Source organism: Anser anser (assembly GCF_964211835.1).
Source record: "Anser anser genome assembly, chromosome: 8".
NCBI classification, from domain to species: Eukaryota; Metazoa; Chordata; class Aves; order Anseriformes; family Anatidae; genus Anser; species Anser anser.
In genome coordinates this window covers 20829170-20855400 of record NC_139728.1, presented here as the reverse complement: position 1 = coordinate 20855400, position 26231 = coordinate 20829170, and the positions used below count along the sequence as shown (strand labels likewise).

Genomic DNA, 26231 nt, shown 5'->3' with positions numbered 1-26231 from the left:
ACATTTGGCTCATAAATCCCACATACCTGCTATTTCTTGAACTCTCTGCAGGAACAGGTATTTCTGCCCTTGCGGACCTCCCTGCTCCAGCACACAGGCTGCACGCAGCAGAACCAGCGTACGGGCTTGGACTGCCAAGGTCAGGTCCCCTGACTGCTCCCAGGTGGGCAGCTATGTGCAGAGGTTGCGTGTGGAGGCACACACACACATACACCAAGGCCCATCTCACCCAGAGGCAGGATACAGAAGCTGTGCTTTTAACTCAAGCTTCACTGCTACCCATCACAGCTGGCTACAAGAGCAGGCAGCAGCAGGTCCACAGCCCTGCAGAAGGTGCAACAAGTCAGGGTTATTCCCTCTTACACCCCAGGGCTGGAGCTAGGGCTCAGTTTGCTACTAGATAGCAACCAGCTTGAGAAGTTACTGCCCCAAAAGCAGAGCCTACAAGCTGCACTTTCATTGTTACAGCGTCCCCCTGTGGGGTGCAAGCAAGCTGCAGCCCTGCAGGTGAAGCTGCACAGTGTCAGCTCTGGGCTGTGGCAGGTGACACCGCTGCCCTACCAGAGAGAGACAGAAGCACAGCCACCCGACAGCATCTGCCACAGCTTCAGGGCTGTGCTGGGCTCAGGCTGCCTGCACTGTCTCTGAAGACAGAGCTCCAACTTGCCCAGAAAACAAAGCCTCAGGAAAGAGTTTCTTGATGCTCTAGGCCCTGGTCCTTGCTTCCAGGAAACTCCATAAAAAGAAAAAAGCAAACTAAAGCTGTTTATTAACATTTAAAATACTGTACAGTGTATATGGTCATTTACCCCCTTCCCACACCAACCCAGTGCACTCATCGGATGCCCTGGTGGATGATGCTGGTTTTGGCACTGTTTGCCTTCTCTTTTTCCTTCTTCTTTATGGGGTCCATCTCAAAACAGCGCCAGAACCGCAGTGTTTCATCAGCGGCTGCCGATGCCACTGTTGAGCTATCGGGGCTCATGGTCAAGTTCAGGACTCTTGCGGTGTGACCTGAGGAGGTGTGCAGTCAGGGCTGTGTTGTTTTGAACACAGCCACATTTGCTCCCCTTCTCCTCCCCTATTTGCTCCTGTGTCCCATAAGCCCCACAGCCCACACACCATGCTGCGGGGTTATGAATGGACATCCTAGGTATGCATTTGGAACACTTGAACATCCCCCAGGCACGCCTCCCTCTAGCAGCATGTCCCTGAGCACCATTCCCTACCACCAGTACTTCAGGCTAGACCTGCAGCAGGCTGCTCAAGCCGAGGGTCACACCTGCCCTCCCCCAGGCAAAGAGCCCAGCCTACCTCGAAGCTCAGTGACCTTGGTCATCGTCGGGTACTTCCATATCACCAGCTGATTCTGTGCAAAGCCATGGCCTGAAATGAACTCCTTGTAGTTTGTTGACCACAGGATAGAACAGACCTGGGAAGAGGCAGAAATGCAGGTAGACTACAAGCCACTTGTGCTGATGCTCACCACCAAGGGTGGGTTCCTCCTCCTTCCCCGTGCCCTGGGAATCAGGAGCCAGCCTGTGTGTAGGTGTCCTGCCAGAAGGTACTTGTCTCCAAGCTGATGCCCGTCTCTCACCTGGGAATGAGCATCAACAGCGCTGAGACAGGCGCCAGAACACACGTTCCAGATGCGGATGTGTCTGTCGCTAGTTCCACCTCCAGTGGCTAGAACATTTGACTGCCACGGACACCAGGCCACAGCCTGAGAAAGAAAGGGTTCATTGTCAGAGGTACAAGAGGCAGCCTGTTCCCTAGCTGCACGTCCCAGCACCCAGGCCACAGCAGCTCCACAGCAGCCTCCCTCCCACAAGGCAGGGGGTACAGCAAGTGCTGCACATCCACCTCGCACACAGACATGCGCCCAACCCACAGCGGAACCACGCTCACCTTGACAGCTCCCTGGTGCTGCGTGAAGGTCTGTACAGGAGCATAGTCTCCGCTGTCCCCCTGGGTGCATGGCCAGATGTTCACGAGGTTGTCGTTGCCACCACTGGCCAGGTAGCGGCCATCTAGAGACCACTTGAGGCCGCACACCTCCTGTGTGTGGCCAGAAAGCGTGGCCACGTGGTGCTCTGCCACTCTGACGTCGTGGTGGTGGATGTGACCAGTCCGTGCCCCACTGCAGAGAGGAGGTTTGCAGGGTCAGAGTGGCACATTCTCACCAAAAGCCAGTTCTGTGCTGTTGCAAGACTGCCCTTCCTGCTGCTGGGTTTCAGCCAGCATCACCAGCACTACTGGCCTCTTGATGTGAGCAAGGCAGCCATGGAAACTCTTCATAACTTCAGCACAAAGGGCAGAAAGCAGAGGCCTCCCCAACATCCCAACAGAACAGGCTGAGTAAGAGCCTTGAGAGAGGAGGTAAGAACCCCTGAGCCCAGAGCAGCTCCTGTAGTCGCTAATCCACAGCACTGACAGATCTAGAACAGGAAGCTCCAACAGCTGGATGCTGTCCTTCACCACCACACACAGCTTTACCTGGAGACGATGTAGTTGTTCCAGCTGAGGGAGCCCACGCGGGAAGAATGGCTGACCATATTTCGGAGACGTTTCTGCTGCTGTATGTCCCACAGCTAGAGAGAGAGAGCAATAAGTTCTCCAAAGGATAAGGAAACTCGGCCCTGTTGCTTTGCCCAGGGAACCTTACTACACAGGCGCTGGCATTCAATCTTTTCAGTATGGAAAGGGATAAATTTATCTCATGTATACAGAACAAAAGTTATTCCAGGTGTTGGAAGCTCTGCCTTGCTGCTGCAGTTGGTCACTGACCACAGCTGGATGGGAACACTTCTACCCCATAACAGTCTTTGCACCCTCAGCATCACAGGGCGGAGGCTACACCCACTGGTGGTCCCAGGGCTGCAGAAAGGATTCATTGCAGTGAAGGTCCCTGAAAGCCTTTTGGAGAGTGGCAGCACACAACAGCTGGAAAACCACTTGGAATTTGTGCTACTTCCTGATGACATGAACACAAGGACACCCTCAGGCAATATCTGTTGTTGCTGACATGGCAGAGCACACTGTCCTGAGATGTGCTCTACAGGCCTCTGTCAAGTCACCCACTTCACCCCTCAGTTCTCCACCAAGAGCTGCAGCTCACTGAACTCTAGCGAGTCCTAGAGTACTTCCTCCCCCCAGCCTCAGGGTACAGGGGAGCAGAGTGCACCATATCCTCCGTGTGCTATAGCCAAGCCTTTGTTCCAAGGCCCCACAGCTCCAGCAACCCCTAGACAGCCCCTCTGGTTCCACTGCCCTCACCTGGACTTCAGCATTACTTGTACCAACAGCAAGGTAGTTTCCTTCTTTAATCCATGACACAGAGGACACGTAATCGTCTGGATGCTCCATCTGCAGCAGATGGATGATTTCCCCAGAAGTACAATTCCACAGATAGACAGAGTTGTCCAGAGCCACCGCCAGGAAGTTCTGAGAGCTCCAGTCGATGAGATTCAGATCTACAGTTTGGAAGAACAATGCAGGTCACGCAGTGCTGACCCGCAGAGCCCTGCCTACACACAGGCTGCACCTCAGAAGCGGTCAGTGCCAGTCTGGGTGCATGAGAAACTGCAACAGCCCAGTTAGAGATGTCCCATTCAGATCACACTGACCCTAGGAACTGCACTCCTGTGCAAAACCATCCCAGCACTCAGCATTGCAGGCTACTCACAATAGTCATTGCGAATCTCCGGTGCATCCAGGATCCGGTCTGGCATTGAGGGAATGTATCTACCGTTCTTCCTGCTGGAAGCAGGTGTAGTCTTCTGGCTGTAGAGCACTTTCAGGTTATTCTGATAGCCTGCGTGCAGAGAAACAGCTTTGTTATCCTGAGCTAGTTTCCTCCTGACCACCCACCCAACTAGGAAACCCCTTCAGTGAAAATGAAGTCCTAGAGAAGAGAACTGCTCAGAAGAGCACCGTGTGCTTCCATCACGGACAGAATTAACTGCTGAGCTAGGGTGGGTTCCAATTCCTTAATTCCAGTATGTTTAGCGACCACTGCTGCACACTTTCTGGCCTAGGGAGTCTAAAGCTTTTGCAGACATGAGGAAGATTTGTCATCTGTAGTACATGTTAACAACTGGCAGTCATCAGCCAACCTCAGGAAACCTGGGAGGGAGACCCAGTGTGCACAGAACTCTGAGAAGCAGGCAGCTGATCCCTCCCATGGTCAAACACAGGGCCTCTGTGTTGCAGCTCCCCAGCCGAATCACTCTGTAGACCCTGCGTCATACCTTCGGGAGCGTTCTGTGGCTTTCCACTGAGGCGGAGGATCTTTGCCTCTTCTACATCAAAGCCATTAAGATTCACTGCCCAGGCTTTCTGTTGCTCCTACAGAGAGAAATCACAATCTCAGCAAAACTCACTTCCAACGTAAAGCCCATGCCACCCCTTAGACAGAACTGCAGCTAGTAGAAAATACACCCAAGCCCCCTTCCTTCTCCTGGAATCAGGAGGTATTGGGCTGTGCTGTGGGAGACAGCTGCACACAGGCAGCTCAAAGCAGATTTAGCACATTTTCTCCCTCAGACACTGGCACTGTATCTTGCTCAGATTTTCATGCTGAGGAGAGGCAAATTTAGTGTCTCATGGCCAGTGGGGAAAGCCACAGCCACAAGGGAACAAATGCTTCATAAACACATTTCAGAGCACAGTATACACATTCCAGAACAGCTCCCCATGCAGACATTGTCCTAGAACAGCTACCACCAGCAGTTTCACTGCGCACAGGCTCTCAGCTTTGGTCTCTGTAACATGCTCTATTTATAAGAATCAATAGCCCAAATTTTGCTACCAGAAACCACACAGACTAAAGCAGAAGCAGAGGTATAAGGCTCTGCATTCTTCCCTGTGCATAAGCAAAGATCCTTAGAGAGCAGCTGTGCACCTGTTCCATTTGCAGGCACTACAGCTTCCACCTCACCCCAGGCTCCTGAAGCCCAGTGCTAGGAGTGGCGGTGCCTGGGGCTGTCACCCCCGTATGCTCACTTTTGGAGTCTGCTTACCCATGAAAGGTCACGGATGTTGAGGTGTTTGGCAACAACCATGATACTAAAGCAGTGTGCTCACCTTCTTGGTAGGGGAGTCTTCAACAGGGTCATTCTCTTTGGTTAGGAGGAAATTGGCCATGTCCATCTGCATAGTGCTGCGGTTGGGAATGTAGCGGTCCCCCCCAGCTTTTGTTGGGGTGCTCTGGATTTTGGATCCAGATTTACCTGCATTCACACACACAAACATTGTCTTATAGGTAATAAAGAGCCTGTATTAAAGCTTTCAACAAAACCAAACCAGCATTCTACCAGCACAGCCTGCGTTACATCCAACCTGACAAGTCCCACGACCTTATCAAGGCTCAGAGCACACAACCCACCCAAGCCGCAGCTATCTCCTATTTCTCACCTCCTCCCTGCGGAGCAGGCACTAAGCTCCGGTCAGGGACTAACAGCAGATAACACCTCAAGCTCTAGCGCAACAACATCCCCGGAGCTCAGAGCTAAGGGAGGACAGGGGCCGCTGTGGCAGCGCACAAAGCTGCCAGCAGGCGCAGCCCTCCCACACGAGCCCCAGCAGGGAGCCGCAGCTCACACCTCACCGGGCTCAGCGGCTCCCAGCCCCACCACACGGAGCTCTGCCCACCCAGTGAGAGGGGGGCGACCCCAGGGGCCGGGCCCAAGCCCCCAGCCGGGCCCAGAGCCCCCAACTCCTGCCAGCAGCCCCCCAACGCTCCCCTCCCCACCCCTCCTCTCACCGGGGGTCCTGGCCGGCGTCTTGCTGCCGCTGGGCAGGCGGTTGGCCGGCTTCATGGGCGACACGCCGGCGTCGGTGCCGGGCCCGGGGGCTCCGCTCTCCTTGGCCTTGCGCTGCCAGCGGGCGAGCGGCGCGTTGGGGATCGGCGTGTCCAGCTTCAGCAGCCCGTGCAGGTCCGCCTCGAACACCAGGTGCGCCATGGCGCTGCAATGTGGGGGGCGGCAGCAGCCTGCCGGGGGGGTTGCTCAGCGACGGGGACCCCTCACCTCAGCGCCGGGACCCCCCTTCAGCCTCAGAGACCCCTCAGAGGCCCCTCCTCAGCCCCAGGGACCCCGCCCCAGGGCCCCCCCGTCCCCTCAGGGACCCCCCGTCCCCTCAGGGACCCCTCCTCAGGCTCCCCCTGGTCCCCTCAGGGAGCCCCCCGGCCCCCTCACCTCAGCGCCGGGACCCCCCTTAAGCCTCAGAGGCCCCTCCTCAGCCCCAGGGACCCCGCTCCAGGGCCCCCCCGGCCCCTCAGGGGCCCCCCCAAAGGCCCCTCCTCAGGGTCCCCCCAGTCCCGTCCCCTCACCTCAGCTCCAACTCCGCTCGCGCCTCGCGCCCCGCCGCTCCCCTCAGCCCTTAAACCCCCTCCCCCCCCCCCCATTGGCCCTTTCAAACCCAAACCGCCGCCCGTCGCCATGGCGACCCCTCCCGCGCGCCGCGCCGCCATTGGTCGAGCCGCGGCGAAGTGGGCGGGGAAAAGGGGGCGGGCCTCCTCCCAGCTCGGCAGTCGGTGGGTGGTGGGGGACGGGGTGGGAGGGGCGCGCTGTCGCTGCGGGGGGCGGCGCGAAGGAAGGAGGAGGCGGGGTGGCGGTGCAGCGGTCGCTGTCGTTTATGGGGGGGGTGGGGGGGGGCTCAGGGCGGCCCGCGCGGCTCCCAGCCGCTGACGAGCAGGTAGGACTGGTTGGCGATGTCGGTGCTGGGCGCCCCGGCGCGGGGCAGCGGCCGGCCGGCGGCGGGCTCCGACGTCGGCGGTGTGAGGGCGCCCGGCGGGGCGGGCAGCACCTCCAGCAGGCAGGGCAGCACCGCCTCCTCCGGCGGCTGCTTGTAGAAGGCCTGCGGGGGGCGGACGGCAGGGCTCGGGGCGGCCCCGGCGGCTGGGGGGTGCCGGGGGGGTCCCGCCCCCGCCCCCGTCCCGTCCCGTCCCGTCCCGTCCCGTCCCGTCCCTCACCTGCCCCTGCTTGCCGCCGTCCTGCAGGAAGCTGCCCAGGGCGCGGTGCAGGTCGGGGACGGGCGGCCACAGCCGCTGCTTCACGCTGCTGAGCGCGGGGAGGAGGCGGGCGTCGAGGGCAGGCCCCCGCCGCGAGGCACCGCGCTGCCCCCGGCACGGGCCCTGCCCCCGCTGCCCGGCCCGGCCTTACCTGTAGAGGGAGGGGAAGGTGCACCGCAGCCCCAGCAGCGCTCCCGCGAAGACCAGCGGCAGCACCGTCACGCTCGGGATGATCCAGCCTGCCTCGGGGGAGCAGCGGGGGTGGTGCTGGGCGCACCCCAGGGCCCCATCGCACCCCCAGCCCCGCGCTGCTCAGCACGCCTCCCGCACCCTTACCGGCGTCGGCCGAGGCGTCGACCACGACGGCTTTGGACCAGGCGCTCCAGCTGCCCTGGTACCGCGGCCCCCCGGCTCGGGCCCGCACCTGGGCACGGTAGCGGGCGCCCGGCCGCAGGTCCAGGACTTCTCCCCTGGCCGCCCGCGGGACCTGCAGGACCTGCGGGGCAGAGCCCGGCTGGGGACGGGGCTGCGCGGGCACCCGAATGCTCCGGGGGCGCCGGCCTGTGTGTTGTGTGTTACCTTCCAGTCGGGGCTGCTCTCGGCGGCGTAGCGGACCTGGTAATCCAGCTGCTCCGCCAGCTCCTCCAGGGGCGGCAGCCACCGCAGGCTCAGCTGGCCCTGTGCCACCGCCGCCTCCACCAGCTGCGGGGCCTCCGTGAGCACTGCAGGGACGGGGGGCGTGTTACTGGCACCCTACCCCGGCACCCTGTGCCCAGCATCCGAGCAAGGGCCGGGGCCGTGTCGGAGCTGGGACTGACCGGCCTGGTGCAGCCAGAAGGGCTCCTTGAAGTAGCTGAGCCTGGGCAGCACGTGGGGCCGGGTGACGTTCACCAGGACGGCGATGGCGCTGTCATTGCTGGGCTGGAAGGTACAGGTGTGGGCTCCCTGCATCCCCACGCTGGCCTCCTGGCACCGCTGCCACGTATCTTCCCTGCGCGGTGAGCGGGCAGCCTGTGAGCCCTGCCCTGGTGGCACCGCTGCCCTCACCCTCTGCCAGCCCTGCTCTGGGGCAGAGCCCCCTGTCCCCCAGCCGGCGCTGCTCCTTCCTGCTCTTGCCCAGGAAAGTCGGGGTCGGAGCAGCAGCGTGGCTGGGGGAGGCGGCGGGGAGGTGCGAGGCTGATGCTGGCGGAGCAGGGCACGGTGCCTGGTGGCATGGTGCGGGACATGGGACACTGCTGCATCCCCGCCGTGCCCCTCACCTTATGCCAGCCCCACGTGGAGTCTCCTGGTAGAAGAGCTCGTGGGAGCTGCTGTGCTCCGCGGGGTCCCAGCTCCACTCGCAGCGCACGTGCTGCAGGTCAGGGGTGCTGCAGCACAGCCCGATGTCCCCTGGGCAGGCGAGAGCCGGGGCAGGGAGGGGGCTGCTTCCCCTGCCCTGGCCCCCCAAAACCCAGCTGCTGCGCCTCACCTCCCCCAGGACCTACTCCCGGGTGTGGGCGCTTGGCAGCCCCCGGCCGCTCACCGGAGGAGTGGGGTGTCTCCGCGGCCACCGCCTGCGACCAGGGCCCCCACACGCCGTCCATGGAGGTGCCGTCGGGCTTGGTGCGCGCCTGGATGTGGTACCTCACCCCCGGCCGCAGGTGCTGGAGAACCACCCAGGTGTCGGCCTGCACCAGCCCCTGCAGGAGAGGCGTGAGGCTTTGGGGGGGCCGCTGTGGCCCCCGAGCCCCCCGGCCCCTGTACCTACCTGCCCTGCTCGCGGGGAGGCTGCGGCTCCCCGGGCCGTGGGCGGGTGGGTGCTGCTGCTCAGATGGGTGGGGGGGTCCCTGTCCCCGGTGTGCTGCTTGCCGGGGTCCCACGCTGTGCCGTGGGGCGTCCCCGCAGGGCTCGCGGCGCTGTAGCGCACCTCGTAGAGGAAGAAGTTTGGGTAGTCAGGGAGTGGTGGCTGCCACGACACGTGGAGCTGCCCCGTGGCTCCGGCCCAGCGGGCACTGACGTTCACCGGGGGGGCGATGAGACCTGCGGGGAACGTGCCGTGGCGTTCCCCTCCTGCGGCAGCCCCGGCACGGGCACCCCCGGCCCTGCTGAGGCACAAGGTGCTGCCAGCCCCTCGCGGGCAGGGAGAAGGGACCCAGGTGCAGGGATGGTCCCGGTGCCCTGGTGTTGTGCCGCGGGGGGGACTCACCCACCACGTCCACGCTGAGCTCCCGCTGGTGCCTGGTCTGGTTGGTGGCGGCGTCCAGGACGAGGACGTGGAGCTGGGTGAAGAGCCGCACGTCCTGGCTGGGGAAGGCGCAGACGTGCCGCGTCCCGCCGGCCTCGCGGCGCTGCGTGGAAACTGCGCACGCCGTGGGCACGTCCCTGAGGAACAGATGGGGTCCTCCAGCACCCCGTGGCTGGGGCCAGGTAGAGGAGAGGGGATCTGGGGCATGGCACCGAGGTGTCACCCAACAGCACTCCGTGTGCCAGGCCGGGCCACGTCCCCGCCACGTCCTACCTGCTGTACCAGTAGTAGAAGTGGCTCATCCCCCTCGCCTCCTCTTCCTCATCCCAGAAGCATGTGAGGTCCTCAAAGGAGCGGGAGAAGCAGAGGATGTCCTCGCGCACCTCCTCCAGCAGCGCAGCGTCTGGCAGGAGGGTGGGCATGAAGGCACCCCCAGGCACAGCACTGTCCCCAACACGTCCCCATCCCACCTGAGCCCCTGCCAGCGTGGCACCGTGGGGAGGGACGCGCACATCACCGTGACCTGGGCTGGCAGCCCCGCTCCCCCCTCCCCAGCATGCAGGGTCCTTCGGGACAAACAACCATCCCGAAATAGCCCTGCGGTCGCAGGGGGCTCGGCCCGGCCCTGGAGATCAGCGGGAAGCACCCCTGCCCTGCTCACGCCGGAAGGCGCGCGGAAGTGCGATAAGGAGGAGCAGCGCCCCAGGGGCCTGGGGGCTGGCGTGGGGGCACACGGCTCTGTGCACGGGGGGGGGGGTGTCAGCCCCAGCCCGGGGTCTGTGGGGGGCTCTGTGTCTCTGCACCGCTTCCTCCCTTTTGTTGCAGGGGTAAACTGGAGCGTCGCACCCCTGCGATGCCTGCTGAGCCCTCTCCAGGAGAAGGGAGTCACCATAAGAGTACCACAGTCCCCCGATGTCTTTGCCAGGTGTCCCCTCGCTCTCCCTGCCCCTTACCTTGCCCTGACCCCTGGCCCTGTTCCTCCTTTCCCAGCTCAGCATCGCCTTCCTCCCCCAGCCCACGTCCCCTGGCCGCAGACCACAGCCGCTCCCCGCCAGCCTCCCTCCTACCTGCTCTTCCCTTTTCGCACCCTCCCGGCCCCCCCAGGCCTGCTCTGGCCTCCTGCCAGCACCGCACCTTCCCCAGCCCTGGGGGACGGGATGGGACATGGGACAGGGTGGCCGGGTCCCTGCAGCCTGGTGGCACGGAGACCCGCGTCCCCCTGCTCCGGCTGCAGCCCGCGGCGCTGCGGCACCAGAGCATCTTTGCTCAGTGCAGGCAGTTTCCTAGGAAAGCTCACTGCTCAGCTCTGCAGCCGGCACGGAGCGCCCTCAGACATCGCGCTGGCAGCGCTGCAGTGGTGTCGGGGTGTGGAGGCTTCAGGCAGAGGATGATCCCAAACCCTTTCCTCCCACTGCCCCTATAGGAGCAACTTAAATTGTGCTCCAGCGCCTGCTGTAGTAGGATGGGCAGAGACCTTGGGTGGGCGTGAAAAGATGAGGCACGAGATCAACAGTTCTGTTCAGTTAATGCTTTTTATGGTGTTACAGAAAGGGTTAGAAGACCTACGGAGGGGCTCAAAGGCCACGTGGATGGACCTGAGGCTAACAGAGCTGTGCAGCGGGCTGCAAAGCACCAGGGAGCCCGGTGGGGCCAGCTCAGGGCTGGGTGGGAGCATCCCACCGGGGAGGTAAGGTCACGGCGCTCAGAGCTGCGTGCTGCGAGGCTGGCGCAGGAGCATCGCGGTGAGCCAGCAGTGCTGCTGCTGTGCTGCGGTGCAGAGCCGTGCCCTGGGACTTTGCTCAGTCCTTGTCATCGGGAGACCCTGTGCAGCAACATGATGCCACACGGCTGGCAGCTGCCACCCCAAAACCGTTCCTTAGAGCTGCCAGGTCCTTTCTGCAGTGAGGGAGGTGCCCCACGTGTGAGTGGGGGCTCCACCGCCCACCCCGAGCACACCCGGCTGCCCCCTCCCCAATCCCACACCTTCCTGCCTGCTGCGGGGGGTCTCGCTGCACCCTGCCAGGCCAGCATGCCAGCTCCCCTCTGGCCCTCCTGGGGGGTTAAAAAGGCCCCCAGGTCCTACCTTGGGATGTCACCAGCTCGGGGGCCATTGCGGGGCTGCGGAGGCTCAGCAGGACCACGGCGAGCAGCGAGGGCAGCCAGCCCTGGGGCAGGCAGGCCGCCATCCCGCGTGCTGTGCTTGGTGCTTCCCGGGGCCCCGGCTGCTGCCGCGGCTCCTCGGGGCGATACCTTTATCTGGGAAGTGTCGGCTGTGCTGCTCAGGAAGCCTGGCTGGAGGCTCCCCCCGCCCCATCGCCAGCACTTCCCCGTGCCCAAAACCACCGTGCCGCGGCCCCTCCGCCGCCAGCCGCAGTGCCAAGAGAGACTGCTCCCATCAGATAGGCGGCACGTCCTGCCCTTGTGGCTACCGGCACGCCGGGAGGCCGGGGTGGGAAGAAAAACAACCCCTGAGAAAGCAGGGAGGCCCCTGCTCGGGGCTGGGCAGGCTGCTGGGTGCTCCGTGACACCCGTGTCCTTGCTGGCATGTCGGAGCGTGGGGCACAGGGCAGCGGCTCCGGCTCCATCCCACCCCACGCTGCCCCTTGCAGCTCTGCACGGACCCGCTCTGCCTTGCAGCACCATCCAGGGCTGGGCAGCTGCTGGCACACGTCCACACCATGCCACGGGGGGGTCGGCATCTCCTTACCCCGCAGGGGATGGGGGCAGCACTGCCAGCCCGGGGGCACGGAGGGAAGGGGGGGAACAGCCAGCACCAGTTTGTCACAGTCAAGTTTTGTCAAACCAATCCCACTTCCTTCTCTATCCGGCGACTGGGCTTTGCAGTCAGAGAGGCAAAAACACTCAAAACTCAAAAAAAACCCCTGAAACTTGGTTTCGGCACGGCTGGTGATGCTGCCCCATGTGCCATTCCCAGCAGCAGCCCCCTCGGTGCAATGAGGGGCACACTGCACCAGGCTGCCTGCAGGGGCTGGTCCTGGTCACCTTTTCACTGGGCACCTCAGTGATGGAGCAGAGATCAGAGAATCACAGAATCACCTAGGTTGGAAGAGACCTCCAAGATCACCGAGTCCAACCTCTGACCTAACACTAACAAGTCCTCCGCTAAGCCATATCACTGAGCTCTACATCTAAACGTCTTTTAAAGACCTCCAGGGATGGTGACTCAACACCAAAAACAACAACCCTTTCTGTAAAGAAGTTCCTCCTAATGTCCAACCTAAAAGATGCTCACTGATGGCTGCAGTTGACACCAAATAGCACTGGAGGCCAGAATGGGAAATCAAAATGGCATTGATACGCAGGTGGGTGCCAGCAGTGCCCGGGGACATGCGCTGCTGCATGGGGACAAGCTGGGGGACCAGCCTCGTCCCCACGGAGAGCCAGCTGAGGGGACACTGGGATCTGGGGCAGAGGACCAGAATGGTGACAGAAGTCACTGCTGCAGCAGCAGAGCAGCAGACACCCTCCGCTCCGCCAGAGCCGGCTGTCCGTTGCACTGTGTTTATTGACCATAAAGCATAGCTGTTGATTTCTGAGGGGCTAGTGCCGAGCTGGAGGCCTTGCACAGTGCTTCCTCCTGTGCCAGGGCTGCCGTGTCCCACGCCGGCAGCGATGCTCGCAGCCCCGCTGGCACCAGAGTATGCTGAGAGCTGCAGGGCAGGGAGCTGCCAGGACTCTGCTTCCTTCTCTCACCCCAAAATTCAGGTATTTGTGTCCTGCCACGGCTGCGGCAACCCCTGGCTCCTGGGGACAGAGCCCCTCTCCTGCCCTCTGTGCTACATGCAGCTGGCGATTGTCCTTCGGGGCCATCCTCGCGTGTCCTCCAGCAGTGTCGGTGCCGTGCCAGTACTGCTGACGCACGCGGGGAGGTACCCCAAGGGGATGGCCCCGTCCTGCTGCCAGGAGGACACTCTCTGCAGGTGCCACCGGCATTGGGCCGCTGTCACCCGGCGGGGACAGGCAGCCTCTTGTCCCCGCAGTGCTGTCCCAGCAGCCTGGGGGCCAGCGTTGTCCCCCTGCGGCGTGGAGCCGGGCGCAGCCTCACGCCTCCTCGGCGGTGGCATCGATCCCTGCGTAGGTGAAGTTCTCGAACAGGGCCATGTTCACGTAGGCCTGCGTGGGAACCCGAGTCAGGAGCGGGACGTGACGGTGTCCCCGTCCCCGCTCCCTCCCGCACCCGCTGCTCATGGGCACGGGGCTGGAGCCCGCAGAGCTGCCCGGGGGAGATGTTGGGGTGCTCTTGGTGGGTTCGCGCAGGGATGGAGGGCGGGTGGCCCCCCTGTGCCCCGCTCCCACTCACCTTCCGGGCCTCCAGCATGCGGATGAGCTGCATGGAGATCTGGGCGAAGGGCGGCCGCTCGTAGGGGCGGTCACGCCAGCACTGCCGCATCAGCTCGTACCTGGGGACAGAGCCCGGGCGGTCAGCGTGCGCGCAGCGGAGCGGGTGGAAAAGCTGCTGGGGGAGATGGGGAGGAGCAGGTGGGAGGCTAAAGCAAGGGGAAGGAGGTTTGGGGTGCACAGGGGACCGGCCAGGAGCTGCCCCCAGGAGTGGGGGGGGGACGCAGGGCGCTCTGCCCACTTACACCTCGTCGTCACAGTTGCGGGGCTTCTCCATGCGGTAGCCCTGGGGCAGCTTCTCGTAGAGCTCGGCACACGTCATCCCGCAGTACGGAGTCCCCCCTGCGGCCACAGACACACGTGTCCTCATCCCCCTGACCCAGAGCCCCGGGGAGGACCCACACGGTGATGTCCACCCTGTCCCTGGGACAGTGCCCAGGCCCCCGGCCACCGCCCCTTTGGGTTGTCCCCTCCAGGGCTGCAGCAGGACGAGGGCTCTGCAGACCTGCAGGGACCCAAGCAGGCAGAGTGGACAAGGAGGAGCCTTACCCAAGCTGACGATCTCCCAGAGCAGGACGCCAAACGACCACCTGAAACAGCAGGAGGTGAGGCTGGGACAGAGCCAGCGGCAGCGTCCCACTCGTGAGTACAGGGACGAGCAGACGGGGTTTGTGGTGGGACTGGATGGGGCCAGGAGGGCAAACAGGGCTTGGGCAGAGCCCGCAGCTCCCCAGGGATGTACCCGCTGCCCTGGAAGGACAGAGGTGGCCATGGCTGTGCCCCGACCCCAGTGTCTGTGGACTTACACGTCGCTCTTGGTGGTGTACACGCTGTAGTTCAGCGACTCGATGGCCATCCAGCGAACTGGCAGGCGGCCCTGGGGAAACGGAGGGTGACTGTCAGGGGACATCCGATGGAGGGAGGTGTGGGCAGCTGGCATCCAGCTGGTCCCAGCATGGTGGGGTGTTCCCGCTGCCAGGGGGTCCTGCCCACCGCATCCGTGCAGGCCCCATGGAGTCCCCTAGCCCCTGCCTCACCATCGTCTTCTTCACGTAGACCTCCTCCCCTCTGGAGAGGCCAAAGTCAGCGATCTTGGAGGCCAGGTTTTCTCCCACCAGGATATTCCTGGCTGCCAGGTCCCTGTGGATGAACTGAGAGAGGCCAGCAGTGAGCCATGACGGCATGGGAGCACGCCCCTGCCCTTGTATCCCCGGGACGTACCTGCTTCTCGCTCAGGTACTGCATCCCCTTGGCCACGTCCGAAGCAAACTGGAGGAGCTGTTGGGAGGTGAGGGTGGACGCGGTGCCGTGCTCCTTGGCAAAGGCCGGGTCGGTCTCCAGGACTCGGCTTTTGCGGAGGAAGTCGAGGAGGTTTCCGTAGGGGGCATACTCGATGGCAATGTACAGGTAGCCTGCGGGCAGGAGGAGGCAGGGCTCGTGGGGCTGTCCCCAGGACCAGGGAACACCCAGCAGGGAGCAGGGGACAGCCCTCACCCTTGTTCTCACAGGCCCCCAGCAAGTTGATGATGTTGGGGTGATGGCCCAGCTTGCACAGCACCTCCAGCTCCCCGGCAAAGTCACGGTGGTCGTTCTCTGAGGCAAACTCTGGAAGCAAAGCAGGGATGCACTCTTCGGTCCTACAGGAGCAACCCTTCCTCTGCTCCTCCATGGGCATCTCCCGCCCCTCCTCAGCCCCGAGTGCTGCTCAAGACCCAGCCGTGTCCCCCCACGCCCTCTGCCCTGCCCAACCCACTGCAGCACTCACCCTTCAGCATCTTGATGGCTGCGTTCATCTTCAAGCCATCCTTCTTGATCATGGCCCTGATGACCTGCCCGAAGTTCCCCTCCCCGATCATATCCTCGAACTTGATGTCCTCCCACTCCAGGATGGGGTAGCTGAGGGGCTCGGGCTGCGGCTTGGGCCGGCGCGTCAGCGTCAGGGTCCCCGAGTTGAACTGCAGGATGGTCTCTTCGCCCTGCCAGACGGGAGCAGGTGAGGTTAGGGGCACCGGGCACCCCTCTGCCCCGCGGCGGGGCCGGCAGGGCAGGCGTCATGGGCAAGGGTGGGCTCCGCACCCTCTCCACGTGGAGGTGAGGCCTGGCTGCGTCCGGACTGGAGGCTACGGAGCGTGACCTGGATCGGGCTGGGACGTGGGGAGCTGGGGACACCGTCCTGGCGGGGCAGGCGGCACTCACCGAGCCAGACTGGTACGTGAAGGTGCGGCGCCGGTGGAAAAAGTTCTTCTTGATGAGGAAGAGCGCCAGGAGGGCAAAGAGGATGGTGAGGCAGGTGACGGACACGGAGCCGACGATGGCCAAGAGCAGCTGCTGGTCTATTCCTGACTGCTCGGTGCCCTGGCTGCCCAGGCTGGGCGGCACGCTCAGTGCTCCTGCCGAGAGGAGGGAGGGAGGTCAACGGCTGAGCCCTGCATGGTGGGGCTGCACGGATGGCTGAGCACCGAGACCTCGGCCCTGTCCCAGCATCATGGGAGCCCATGAAGGCACCAGAGCCCACCCCCAGCTCCCAGCGGCACAGGGGGAGGCGGGTACTGCCTGGACCCTGCCAGAAAACTCATCGGTTCCTCGACCTGCAACCAGCTCTGGTTCCTCCCTGTGTTTCCACAGCCACCAGCCCCTTTTGTGCCACCTCTGTCCTGCCCCTTGCACACCGTGTCAGCCTCTGACCAAGGCAGAGCCACCCAGAACCTGCTCAGGAGTAGGAGGTCTGAAGACATACACAAGTGTTTGGGCTTGGGTTGCTGCTCCAGAGGTTACCACGAGCAGCCCGGCCTCTCTGCTGACCCAGACACTGACACCGAGCTCCAGCAGAGAGCCCCAAGCTCCTGGGGCGAGGTGGGCAGCAGGGCACGGCAGGTCAGCGGTGGGGCTGCGGAGGTGACACCTCCTGCCGAGGGGCTGTGGTGCAGCCCCGGGGACACCCCACTCACCGTCCCCCAGGGTCTTGGCTTTCACAGGGTGGCTCCACTCCCCCGGGACGTGGGAGTTGGCCCGGACACGAAACTGGTAGGTGGTGCTGGCGTTGAGGCCCCCGACGGTCTTGGTGGTCTCGGCGCCGTTGTCGGTGTCAATCCACTGGGGCTCGCTGGTGCCCCCCACCTGCTGCAGCTCCACTATGTACTTGGTGATGCCCCCGTTGGGGTACTCGGGGACCTGCCAGGAGAGCCTGACGGCCGTGTCGGACACGGACTCTGCTGACAGTGACCGTGGGGAGGAGGGCCCTGGGAGGAGGAGAGGAGAGCGTCAGTCCCGGCATGGGGCTCCCAGTGCTGCAGGGGCTGAGCGCTGGACCTCTCGTCCATCTCTTTGCTGCCACGAGCAGCAGCTGGTCACTGTCCCCTTCCTGGTGACCCTGTGTGGGCTGGGAGCTGGCTTTCCAGCCACCTTTCAGTCTCACCTTCTTCCCTGGATCTGCCCCTTGGGTCAGACCACCTCCCTGGTGTCCTGCCTCCAGCGGTGGCCAGAAGTGGGTGGGGATGGGAGGGTAGAACAGCAGGACAGGGCTGCACCACCTTTTCCCAGCCTCAGGCACCCTCAAGCTAGATGTCTCTGTACTGAACACCTCTTGGGATATTTCCTTTCTTCAACCCTTCCTCACAGATGATGTTTTTTTATCTTTCCCACTTCCTCCTCTGAGCCTTGCCCACATCCTAAAGCACACATCCCACAATTACCCGAAGCTCTCACAAGCACAGAGCAGAGGGAGCACTACATCCCCCGGGCCTGACACGCAAGAAGCCTTCCCAGCTGGTACCAGGCTGCGCTGAACCTCACTGAAGTCACACCTTGTGCGCTCCTTCCCCCTCGTCTGCCAGAAGGGTTGGCCAGGCTGACGGGACGTGACCACCCAGTGAGATCACTGGGGTGAAAGCAAACAAAAGGAAATGTTTTTTTTCTTTACACGGAATAGTTACATTGAGGAACTTGTCGCTACAGGGTGTTGTAAGGGCAGCAAGTGTAGGCAAGCCCAGCAAGGCTTGGGCGAGGGCACAGAGGACAGATCTGTCTGCAGGCATCACACGTTACTGCACTTCACCTCCCTGTTTCCTCCCCCTTTCTCCATGAGGTGCAGGTAGGAGATGGCTCCCCTAAAGCCCCCCATGCTCTGGGGGGAGCGTGCCTGCGCCTGGCCCCGCGCGGTGCCCACCTTTGCTGTTGATCATGACCTTGTAGAGGTCGGAGGGGGGCCCCAGGCTGGTGCAGTGGTACACCAGCACCTCCAGCCCGTACTCCTTGTTGAACTCCAGGTCTGCGATGCGGGCGGAGAGCACGGAGATGGACGTGATGTTTTTCTCCCAGACCAGCCGCCTCGCAGAGTCAAAGAGATGGACGATGAACCCATGTGCCGGCTCGTGGTTACTTGGCAATTTCCAGTTGACATGAAGTGTGTTTTTCTCCTCGATGGACCAGCCTTCAATCACGGGCTTGACTGTGGGCTCTGTGAACAAAAAGGCAGCGAAAAGTGACCACGTGCCAGCCCTGAGGCTTGGCGGACCCCGTGCCATGTAGGGTCAGATTTGGGGTCAGAGGGACGGGGGCCCACCTAGGCACTCGGTCACCATGACGGCCTCAGGTCCTTTGCTGCCCTCCCCGCCGTCCCCCGGCCGGCTCAGCTGCACCTTGACAACATAGGCAGTCACCGGCCGGAGGTTCATCAGGGTGATGTTCTCGCTGTTGTCAACTGTTGGCAAAGAGGACATGTCAAAGCCATGCCCCCCACCCACAACCTGCCCCACCATCGGTGTCCTCCTCGGCATCACCACAGAGGGTCCCAGGGGGTCCTGCTGAGCGGGATGGAGACCTCTGCCCGCCCCAGACCCCTCCACCAGGTCCTACCTGTGAGGACAGGCACATACCCACAATAGAGGACCACACTGAGGTGTCGTCCTTGGGCTTGTAGAGCAGCTTGACGGAGACGATGGGTCCGTCGCCAGAGAAGCAGTCCACAGGTGACACCACGAGCTGGCGGCTCTGCTTGGCCAGCAGCCGGGGGGGGCTCAGGGGCGCTGGGGGCACTGGGTGTGAAGGAAGGAACAATATGAGTGGGACCAGGAGCAATGAGGAGCAGAGTGTGGGGACATCCACCACTCTCGGCTCTTTCCAGCACTGTCAGGGAAGGGAGGACCCCAACAAGTGTCTTATCACCACCCAAACCTGTCTGCTGGCACTGTGACACATGATGGGCGGCATCTAGTCCAGCAGGGGGCTCACATTGCCACACCATGCCCCAGCACCTCCACTCATCCCTCACCTCGGATGTTGACCTTGACTTTCCGGCTGTCCTGGCCCCCGGTGGTGGAGACCCTGCACTCCCAGAGCCCCGCGTCGTCCTTCATCAGGCGCCGCACCTGAAACTCGCAGGTGATCTGCCCCGGCTCGATGATGGCTTTGACCAGCTGTGGGCACAGAGGAGCCATCCATCACTCCCTGCGGCAGCCCACGCCAGCGGGGAGACCGCTGATTTTGGGGGAGCCTGCAACACGTGCCGATGCCCAGGGATGACGGCGGGGCGAGGACACGGGGTGGACGCGGGGCGGTGTGCGGTACCTTGAGCACAGTGCCGTCGGCCTTGCGCAGCTCCACGCCGTCGCTCGCGGGCAGCGGGTTGCCGGTGGCCACGCAGCTGATGATGGGCTCCGAGCCCAGGTTGAACTCCAGCTCCGAGGCCAGTTTGATGATCTGGGGGAAGCGGTCTGGTGCGGAGAAATCAGCGTTAGGGCTGGTCGTGCTTTGCCCCATGTACAGGAGATGCTCAGACCTTTCCCCAGTCACATCTGCAGTGGAGCCAGTGCTGAGCAGTGGGGTCCATCCCAGATCCCTCCCCATGCTCCAGGCCCAGCGATGCTCTCGGCACAGCTAATTCATGAGAGCCGGAGTACACACTACCCTTGCAGCTCAGCACCCTGGTTTCCATGGGGCTGGGGGCAATTTCTGCCAGCAAGGCGGGCTGCCCACCCAGCTGCATAGGCTGGCACCAGCTCCCACCATGTCCCCAGCGAGGAAGGAGCTGGAGCCCCCCTGCAGGGGACAGAGACCCGTTGCAGCCCCGCGCCAGCCTCACCTGACTTCTCGCAGTGCTGCCCGTGCCAGCCCGCGGGGCAGACGCAGCCGCTGAAGCGGTTACAGCTGCCCCCGTTCCGGCAGGCGCAGCCCAGAGCACAGTCGGGGCCGTAGTATCCCGGGGGACAGGCTGCGGGAAGAGAAATGCTCACTGCTATCCCCAGCCACGGTGTGCCGGTGGTCCCACGCCGGGGCAGGGACCCCCAGGCAGGGCCGGGTGGCAGATGCCCACATCCCCGTACCTTGGTTGCAGCGGGAGCCGCTCCACCCTGAGGCGCAGGAGCAGCCGTAGGGGTCCGGCAGGCAGAAGCTCAGCCCTCTGCAGCCCTGGGCTCTCTGGCACGTCTCCTGGCAGTTGCGGCCAAATTGGCCTTCCCGACAGGCTGGAAAACAAGCAGTTTGCCTGTGCACAGCGTGGTGCCAGCTTGGGGTCCTGAAGCCCCCCATCACCACCCCAAGCAGGCAAGGAGCCCCCACCCCAAAGCTTGTCCTGAGGAGGTGGATGGTCCTGCTCGAGAAGCAGGGGGCTGGGGATGCAGACACAGTTTCTGGCCGTGGTGCCTGGATCTGGGGGTGCAGCAGGGAACCCCCCGGGCACAGCTCATCCCCGCCGGGCAGAGGCAGCTGGGTGCCCTACCTCTCTCGCAGCGGGTGCCCGTAAAGCCGGGAGGGCAGATGCATTCACCGACGTGGTCATGGCAGACGCCCCCGTTCAGGCAGTCGGGACAGTCCTTCTCGCAGGACGGTCCCCACTTCTTTGCGGTGCATGCTGCGGGGAGAGCAGAGGGGCCGTGGGGTGGCACTGGTCTAGCAGGGCCACGTGTCCCTGTGGGACAGGAAGGGACAGCGGGGTGCCACCTCCCCGGCCCTGCTCACCTCTCACGATCAGTCTGTAGAAGGCACTCCACAGAGGGCTGTCCCCCATGAACGTGGCGCTGTAGACGCCGTTTTCGCTCACGCTGACGTTGGGGAGGGTCAGGGTGAAGAGGTCGCCCCGCACCTCGCCCCGGTCCGTGGTCTGGTAGTAGGTACCTGCGAGGGGACAGAGGGTGACCTGGGGACACCGGCACCCTGGGGTGGGGGAGTGAACGGGGCTGGCAGCGGGGCTGGCGCAAGGCACCGTGTGGGAGCAGCCCTGCTGCGGGGCCACTTGCCATTTCTTTTCCACATAACGTCCGTCTCCTTCCTCTTGAGGACCCTGGCAGAGAAGGTGGCCGTCTCGGCGATGTTCACGGACTGCGTGGCCCTCACCGGGAAGAGGTGGGCTGCGGAGGAGGAGGAGGAGCAGGCTGAGGGCAGCTCCGGCACCCCTGGACCAGCCACCCCAAAACAGCCCAAGCCCAGCTTTCCATGGGGTCATCACCACGCACATCCCCATCTGCACCCCTGCTAGATGAGCTGCAAGAGGGCTGTCAGCCCAGGGACGGGGTGTCCTGCTCTCCCGTGATGCTGGCAGCAGCCTGGGGAGACGTGACAGCCTGGGACACCCTGCTTGCTGCCAGACCAGGGAGTCGCGGAGCGGCTGCAGACAGGCGAGGGGCAGCGAGGGGCAGGACCGGCGGCCGCCTCTGCCCGCAGCAGAGCACTCAGCCACAGCACAGCCATGTTTTCCTGATTTCCCAAGTGTCAGGGTATGCGACAGCGACGAACTCCCATAGCTATGCTGTGAGTCAGCCAGAGCGCAGCTTTGAGCTTAAACCAGGCTATAAATACGTTAAGGACTGGGAAGCCAAGCCCTGGGCGTGCCAGGGCAGACACAAAGAAGGGCACACTCAGGTGCCGGCTCCCAGGGCGCCAGATCGCACACCCTGACACCGGCCGTGCTGGGTGGGAGCAGAGCACATCCAGCCCTGCATCCTGCCCCCAGCGTGGGCCAGCGGCACACGCCGCGGACGCCCAGGGAAGGGCACAGCAGGTCGAGTGCATCCCGGTAATTCCCCAGGAGAGCCTCCCCGCCTGCACCACCTGCAGCCCGGCAGCTTCCCGAGTCAGCTCTTATCTCTCTTTTCACTCTGCCACACTCGAGATTGCTCTTCCATGGGTTTTGTTCTTGTCAAAGGCACGCAGATTTAGCCCTGGTCCTGCCCAGTTCCTTGTGCACGGAGCACAAGGAACCACCTCCTTGTCCCCTCTTCACCTGCCTGTTACCAGTTTTCTCTTGTGCTTGCAGTGGGAGAGATAACATCAGGTAACTGATGGCTCTGTGGTGCTCCCAGGCATGCAGCATCTCACAGAGCTCTGCACGTCCCCCTGCAGCCCTCTCTGGCAGCCCAGGAGGCTCTGCCTGCCTCTGGACCTTCCGTCCAATGCCCCAAGTGAGAGCCCAGCATCTAACCTTGCAAAACAGGGTCCCCATGAGCATCTTTGCCTTTGAAAGGGAATTTTCCTATATGAGGGTGCAAGTCCCCTCTTAGAGAGCTCGTAACGCAGGCCAGTGGCACACCAGCAGCCTTGCAGCCTGCCCGCTGGCACTGATGCAAGCCAAGGAGAGGTCCTGGCAACGCAGCACTGCTCGTTTATGCTATTTATTGCCTGTCTTCTCTTATCAGCCCTGTAATTTTAGACAGATCCTCTGACAAATTTCCTGAACTTCCCTATTGTGTTCACAGACACAAAAATAAAATAATTTCATTTTTTTGCAGTGGCCTCTCTGGGCACCTTTCTGCTCTGGATATCTAAAAAAAATAGTTTATTGTCAGGTTTAAACCCTTCATCAAATTGCTTCTTGGATCTTTTTGGTCTGTTTTACTGTGCTTTTACAGCAACACTTCCAAAGTTTCAAATCTTTCCTATGTTCCCACTTGTGCACAGCCTCTTGGAAGACACCAACTCTCCTCTGACAGCATTCCCTACCTGCTGCTTATCAATACTGCTTTTGTGCATGCTCAGCCCCCCAGGGAGAACCAATACAATATGCACTTCAGTCTCCAAGGTGGTTTCTTTATACAGCCCTCACTCCCTTGGCAAGATTTTTTTTGTTTTGTTATTTTTTCCTTTGATCAGTCTTCCTCATTTTTTTCCTAAGCTTCTCCTTCTCTAAATTAAACAGAGCAACAACAGCTTTTTGGTCACCTGTGACTCCTGCAGGGGCTTTGGACCAGACCAGTGAGCCTGCGTCCCCGCCACCACCTCATCCATGCAATATAGGGGTGCAGAGCTCCTCTCTCTCCCCCTTAACTTACCGCAGTGCTCTTCCAATGTGCCCACGCCCTCCCTGTCCCCTGTGCACCCCTGTGCCTTCCCTCGCCGCCTCCCAGCACTCTGCCCTCCTCCCTCAGCACCTCCCCAGCACTCTGTTTGCCCAGACCGTCCGTCTCTGTTCCCGATAAGACCGCTGCCATTTTCAGTGCAAACCCCTGGCGGAGGACACAGACCAGCCCTTGCTCCTTGGAGGATGCTCATGCCCCAGCAGCACAGTCCTTATCGCAGTCTGTTCCCCAGTTTGAGATACTGGAGCAGCTCAAAACAGTGTGGTAGAGCTGAATTTTAACACAGGCAGGGAAATGTGTTGTTTTAGCCAAATCTTTCTAACAAAGAGCTAGAAAACATCCAGAGGAAAACACCTATCGCAGAAAATTTCAGTCCCAATAGCTCCGTGAAGTCTCAAGGGCCACGAGAAGAGGTCAGCAAGGGCGGTGCCAGAGACCATGATCCATGGACATTATGGCCAGCCTGAGGAGGCCCTTTTGGCTCTATGGGCCTGCAGAGGAGCAGGGGCAGGAGACAAGCCCCATGCTGCCTCCTGCACCCAGCCCTCCCCAGGAGCCCGGCTGGGGCAGAGCCAGCCCTGCCAGGGCCCCTCAGCATGGCCCTGGGGCTGGCACTGCCCGCTGGCCCCTCCGCCTGGTTGATGATTGCCAGACCTCCCCACCTCCTCCAGCTTCCCTCTGCTCGGACCTTGCCCGGCTCCTGCGCGCCGCTCCCGCCCCAGGCGGCTGCCGCCGGCCGCCCTGCCCACACACCGCCCTGGCAGGAGGCCACCAAGCACCCCTGGGGCCAGGCCACGCTCCTCCAGCTGAAAATCCCTCTCCTCTCGTACCTTCACGGGGTGCAAACGCTACTTCATTGCACCAGGTGCCATCTCCTGCATGCTACGGGTTAATCCACAGCACCCTACAAACATCAAAATGGCTGCTGCTCATGCCCAATGCTTGACCAGACAAGACCTCGTGGTGGTGGTCCACCACCTCACCCATGTTCTGCACAAGAACCAGAGCTGCCTGCTGACCCGAGAGCTGCTACCACCAGCGCCAGCAGATCCCAAACCTAGCTTCAGTGACTGGGTCACGCTGCCCTAGAGCCCCGTCCGCTCACCGTTGTGGCTGTTGTGCACGTAGACCACCTGGGCCTGCTCCGTCGGGGTGCGCCCCATGCAGTACAGGATCCCCACCAGGTCGGGCATGGAGAAGCCCCTGGCCTGGACGTGGTTGCTGCGGTTGCGGTAGTTTTGGAAGCCCGTCTTGGGGTGTGTCATCACGATCTTGTTCTCCCGCTCAATCTGCAGGTAGCTCACGTCACGCTCGCCCATGACGCAGGAGAGGAAGAAGTCGGAGTGGGACAGGCTCTGCACGTTGGCAATCAGGGTGATGTCCAGGATGGCCCCTGTGGGGGGGAGCACTGGGGCACGTCATGGCCAGACCAGGGCTTGGGCCCACCCAGGTCAGTCACAGCGACAGACCCCCATAACCCAAATATCACCCCTTTTCCAGAACCTTCTTGCCCCCAACCCAACAGCATGGCACAGTGGGAATTTCCAGTCTCCTTTTGGAGATCCCCACGGGCTCAGGTCCCTGCGTGAGCCAAGCATGCAGCAGAATGGGATCCCCCTCTCGTTCCATGCGCTGCCTGTGCCCCAGCCCCATGCTGGCATGCAGCGGAGGGCAGCTCAGCGCTGGCACCGCCAGCACCCGAGGTCTCCAAACCACCAATCTCACAGGGATGTTTCCTCCCTCCATGCCCCCCTTGAGTCCCTGCTCCACCAGCACCACTGGGCTGCCATGGCTGCCTTGTCCCACCAAAGCTCCCCGAGCAAGGGGCTGCCCCCAGGGCAGAGGGAAAGGGGAGATTTACCTGCCAGCCACGGGAAGAGAAGCAGAAGATAAACTCGGAGTTCCATGTCCCAGCGGCGTGTCCTGAATCTGGCACAGGTCAGAAAATCCCCACCATGCCCCAGCCACGGGGGATGGAGCCGGCAGTGGCAGTTGCCTACAGGATCCACATGAGCGGGGGCTCAGGACCCCTGCCCCCTGTCTGTGCCCCCCATCTTGTCCCTGTAGTGCTGGTTGGCGTCTGGGGGAGCCAGGACCCCCTCTTCTGGCTCATAGCCTGGGCATGGTGACGAAGATGCCCTTGTCCCCGCCTGCTCAGCAGCTGCCCGGCTGCTTGGCAAAGGGGCTGCCCGGTGGGGGCTCTCCCCCTGGGGTTAGGGCTGCGTGCTCAAGGTGTCCCCAGCCATGCTGAGCCCCAGCCAGGCTAGGTGGTGTCCCAGCCCCTTCCTCGCCTGTGATGGTGAGGGTCTTACGCCCGAGCCCGCTCGGGCGGCAGCATCCTCATCCCCTTGGTGTGCCCCTGCGGCTGTGGGAAGGGCTCTGTGGAGCAGGGAAAGGAAGGGGGCCAAGGGGCCGCGGCTGGCGGCGGCGGCGGAGCCAAATCCTGTTTCCCATGCGGCGTTTCCTGCTCTCCACCCATTGTTTGGAGCCAGCCCTGACTCCAGGAGCCGCGGGCGGGAGCTGCCCTGTGCTGGATGTGCCCCACGGTGCTGAGGCCGTGCACAGCTCGGGACTCCTCGGCCACCATGAGTCCAGACGGGCCATCCAGCCTCCCTCTGCCCCCATCCCCAGTGCTGGCTGAGAGGTGTCCAAACACCCTTCTGGTAGGGAAGTCCTAACGCTGCTCCTTCCCTTGCCACTTACCCCTTCATTTCTATGTCCCAGAATTTGGTACTGCGGTGTGTACAACAGATGAGCAGCCCCAGGCAGCCCCAACAGGGTGCCACCATCCCCTGCCCCATCTGTGTCCCTGCGGGGCTGGGTGGCAGCACAGGGGGTACCGCAAAGCTGCTCTGCCTGCAGAGGCCCATATCGGCGCAGAGGACTGGTTTGGCACCAGATGAGACCTTGCAGCAGGACACGGCCAGCCAGCCCAAGCAGGAGGGCAGCAGCTGCTGAGGGGAGAAAAAAGCCCTCCACATGGCCATAAACACGTCTGGGAGGAAGCTGGAAGCAGCCGAAAGCCTGGCTTTCCTTGACCGCCTTCCAGCCCGTCTCCCTCTTTCCTGTTTCAGAAACCGCCCGTCCTTGGGCTACACCCAGGGGAAAGCTCTGGGCCCTGACACGGCGGCAGCCTCTCCGTGTGCCTGCCCAGACCTGCAAGGCCATGCTGGCCTCAGATGGGTGCTGGGCACTGGCTGTTAGCCAGGTAAATTCACGGCATTCCCGAGGAAATCGCCGCAATCTTCACCCGCTCAATCACACGCTGTTTTCAAGCAGCACACCGAGTTGTTCCCATGTGAAAGCCTAGGCTGCTGGGGAGCAAGCCTCGTGTTTTGGTGTGTCCCGA

At 62.5% G+C, this 26231-nt stretch overlaps 3 protein-coding genes across 6 annotated transcripts; all 3 read right to left on the bottom strand.

The window, feature by feature from the left end:
• Positions 1 to 751: 751 nt before the first annotated feature.
• CDC20 (cell division cycle 20) lies at positions 752 to 6012 on the bottom strand. The gene is made up of 10 exons (XM_083846548.1): positions 5765 to 6012; positions 5086 to 5231; positions 4251 to 4347; positions 3686 to 3814; positions 3277 to 3473; positions 2497 to 2591; positions 1909 to 2140; positions 1598 to 1723; positions 1315 to 1432; positions 752 to 1014 (listed from the first exon to the last, which is right to left on the bottom strand). Exons 1-10 carry the CDS (start codon positions 5961 to 5963, stop codon positions 836 to 838), a joined length of 1518 nt encoding a protein of 505 aa, XP_083702674.1. The 5' UTR covers positions 5964 to 6012; the 3' UTR covers positions 752 to 835.
• A 600-nt stretch (positions 6013 to 6612) lies between these two features.
• MPL (MPL proto-oncogene, thrombopoietin receptor) lies at positions 6613 to 11550 on the bottom strand (the record flags this gene model as incomplete). The annotated part of the gene is given in 13 exon segments (XM_083846551.1): positions 6613 to 6858; positions 6974 to 7061; positions 7164 to 7251; positions 7349 to 7508; positions 7592 to 7734; positions 7831 to 8003; positions 8272 to 8401; positions 8535 to 8691; positions 8760 to 9031; positions 9198 to 9373; positions 9510 to 9639; positions 11320 to 11436; positions 11439 to 11550. Coding segments are annotated over 13 exon segments (1947 nt in total). The 3' UTR covers positions 6613 to 6657.
• TIE1 (tyrosine kinase with immunoglobulin like and EGF like domains 1) lies at positions 10750 to 25570 on the bottom strand. Of its 4 annotated transcripts, none has more exons than XM_083846544.1 (23): positions 24744 to 25570; positions 23988 to 24290; positions 20828 to 20938; positions 20550 to 20705; positions 20311 to 20442; positions 19916 to 20056; positions 19675 to 19803; positions 19161 to 19306; positions 18865 to 19009; positions 18470 to 18628; positions 18157 to 18294; positions 17761 to 18051; positions 16544 to 16834; positions 15672 to 15985; positions 15361 to 15571; positions 15090 to 15200; positions 14817 to 15007; positions 14633 to 14746; positions 14402 to 14472; positions 14145 to 14185; positions 13841 to 13937; positions 13558 to 13657; positions 10750 to 13370 (listed from the first exon to the last, which is right to left on the bottom strand). In XM_083846544.1, exons 1-23 carry the CDS (start codon positions 24787 to 24789, stop codon positions 13299 to 13301), a joined length of 3510 nt encoding a protein of 1169 aa, XP_083702670.1. In that variant the 5' UTR covers positions 24790 to 25570; the 3' UTR covers positions 10750 to 13298. The 4 variants fall into 4 exon arrangements, with proteins under 4 accessions (XP_083702670.1, XP_083702672.1, XP_083702671.1 ...); XM_083846546.1 differs by having other exon boundaries at positions 15792 to 15985; positions 24744 to 25568; XM_083846545.1 differs by having other exon boundaries at positions 23988 to 24275; positions 24744 to 25568.
• Positions 25571 to 26231: the final 661 nt, after the last annotated feature.

Coding starts and splice junctions, on each gene's coding strand:
- CDC20 (XM_083846548.1), bottom strand. CDS start 5,963: ATGGCGCACCTGGTGTTCGAGGCGGACCTGCACGGGCTGCTGAAGCTG. Junction 3,815..4,250: donor GCCACAGAACGCTCCCGAAG/GTATGACGCAGG, acceptor CTCTGCACGCAG/GCTATCAGAATAACCTGAAA. Junction 2,141..2,496: donor AACAACTACATCGTCTCCAG/GTAAAGCTGTGT, acceptor TCCTCTCTGCAG/TGGGGCACGGACTGGTCACA.
- TIE1 (XM_083846544.1), bottom strand. CDS start 24,789: ATGGAACTCCGAGTTTATCTTCTGCTTCTCTTCCCGTGGCTGGCAG. Junction 24,291..24,743: donor TCTCTTCCCGTGGCTGGCAG/GTAAATCTCCCC, acceptor GACGTGCCCCAG/TGCTCCCCCCCACAGGGGCC. Junction 16,835..17,760: donor GGTCATGATCAACAGCAAAG/GTGGGCACCGCG, acceptor TCCTCCTCCCAG/GGCCCTCCTCCCCACGGTCA.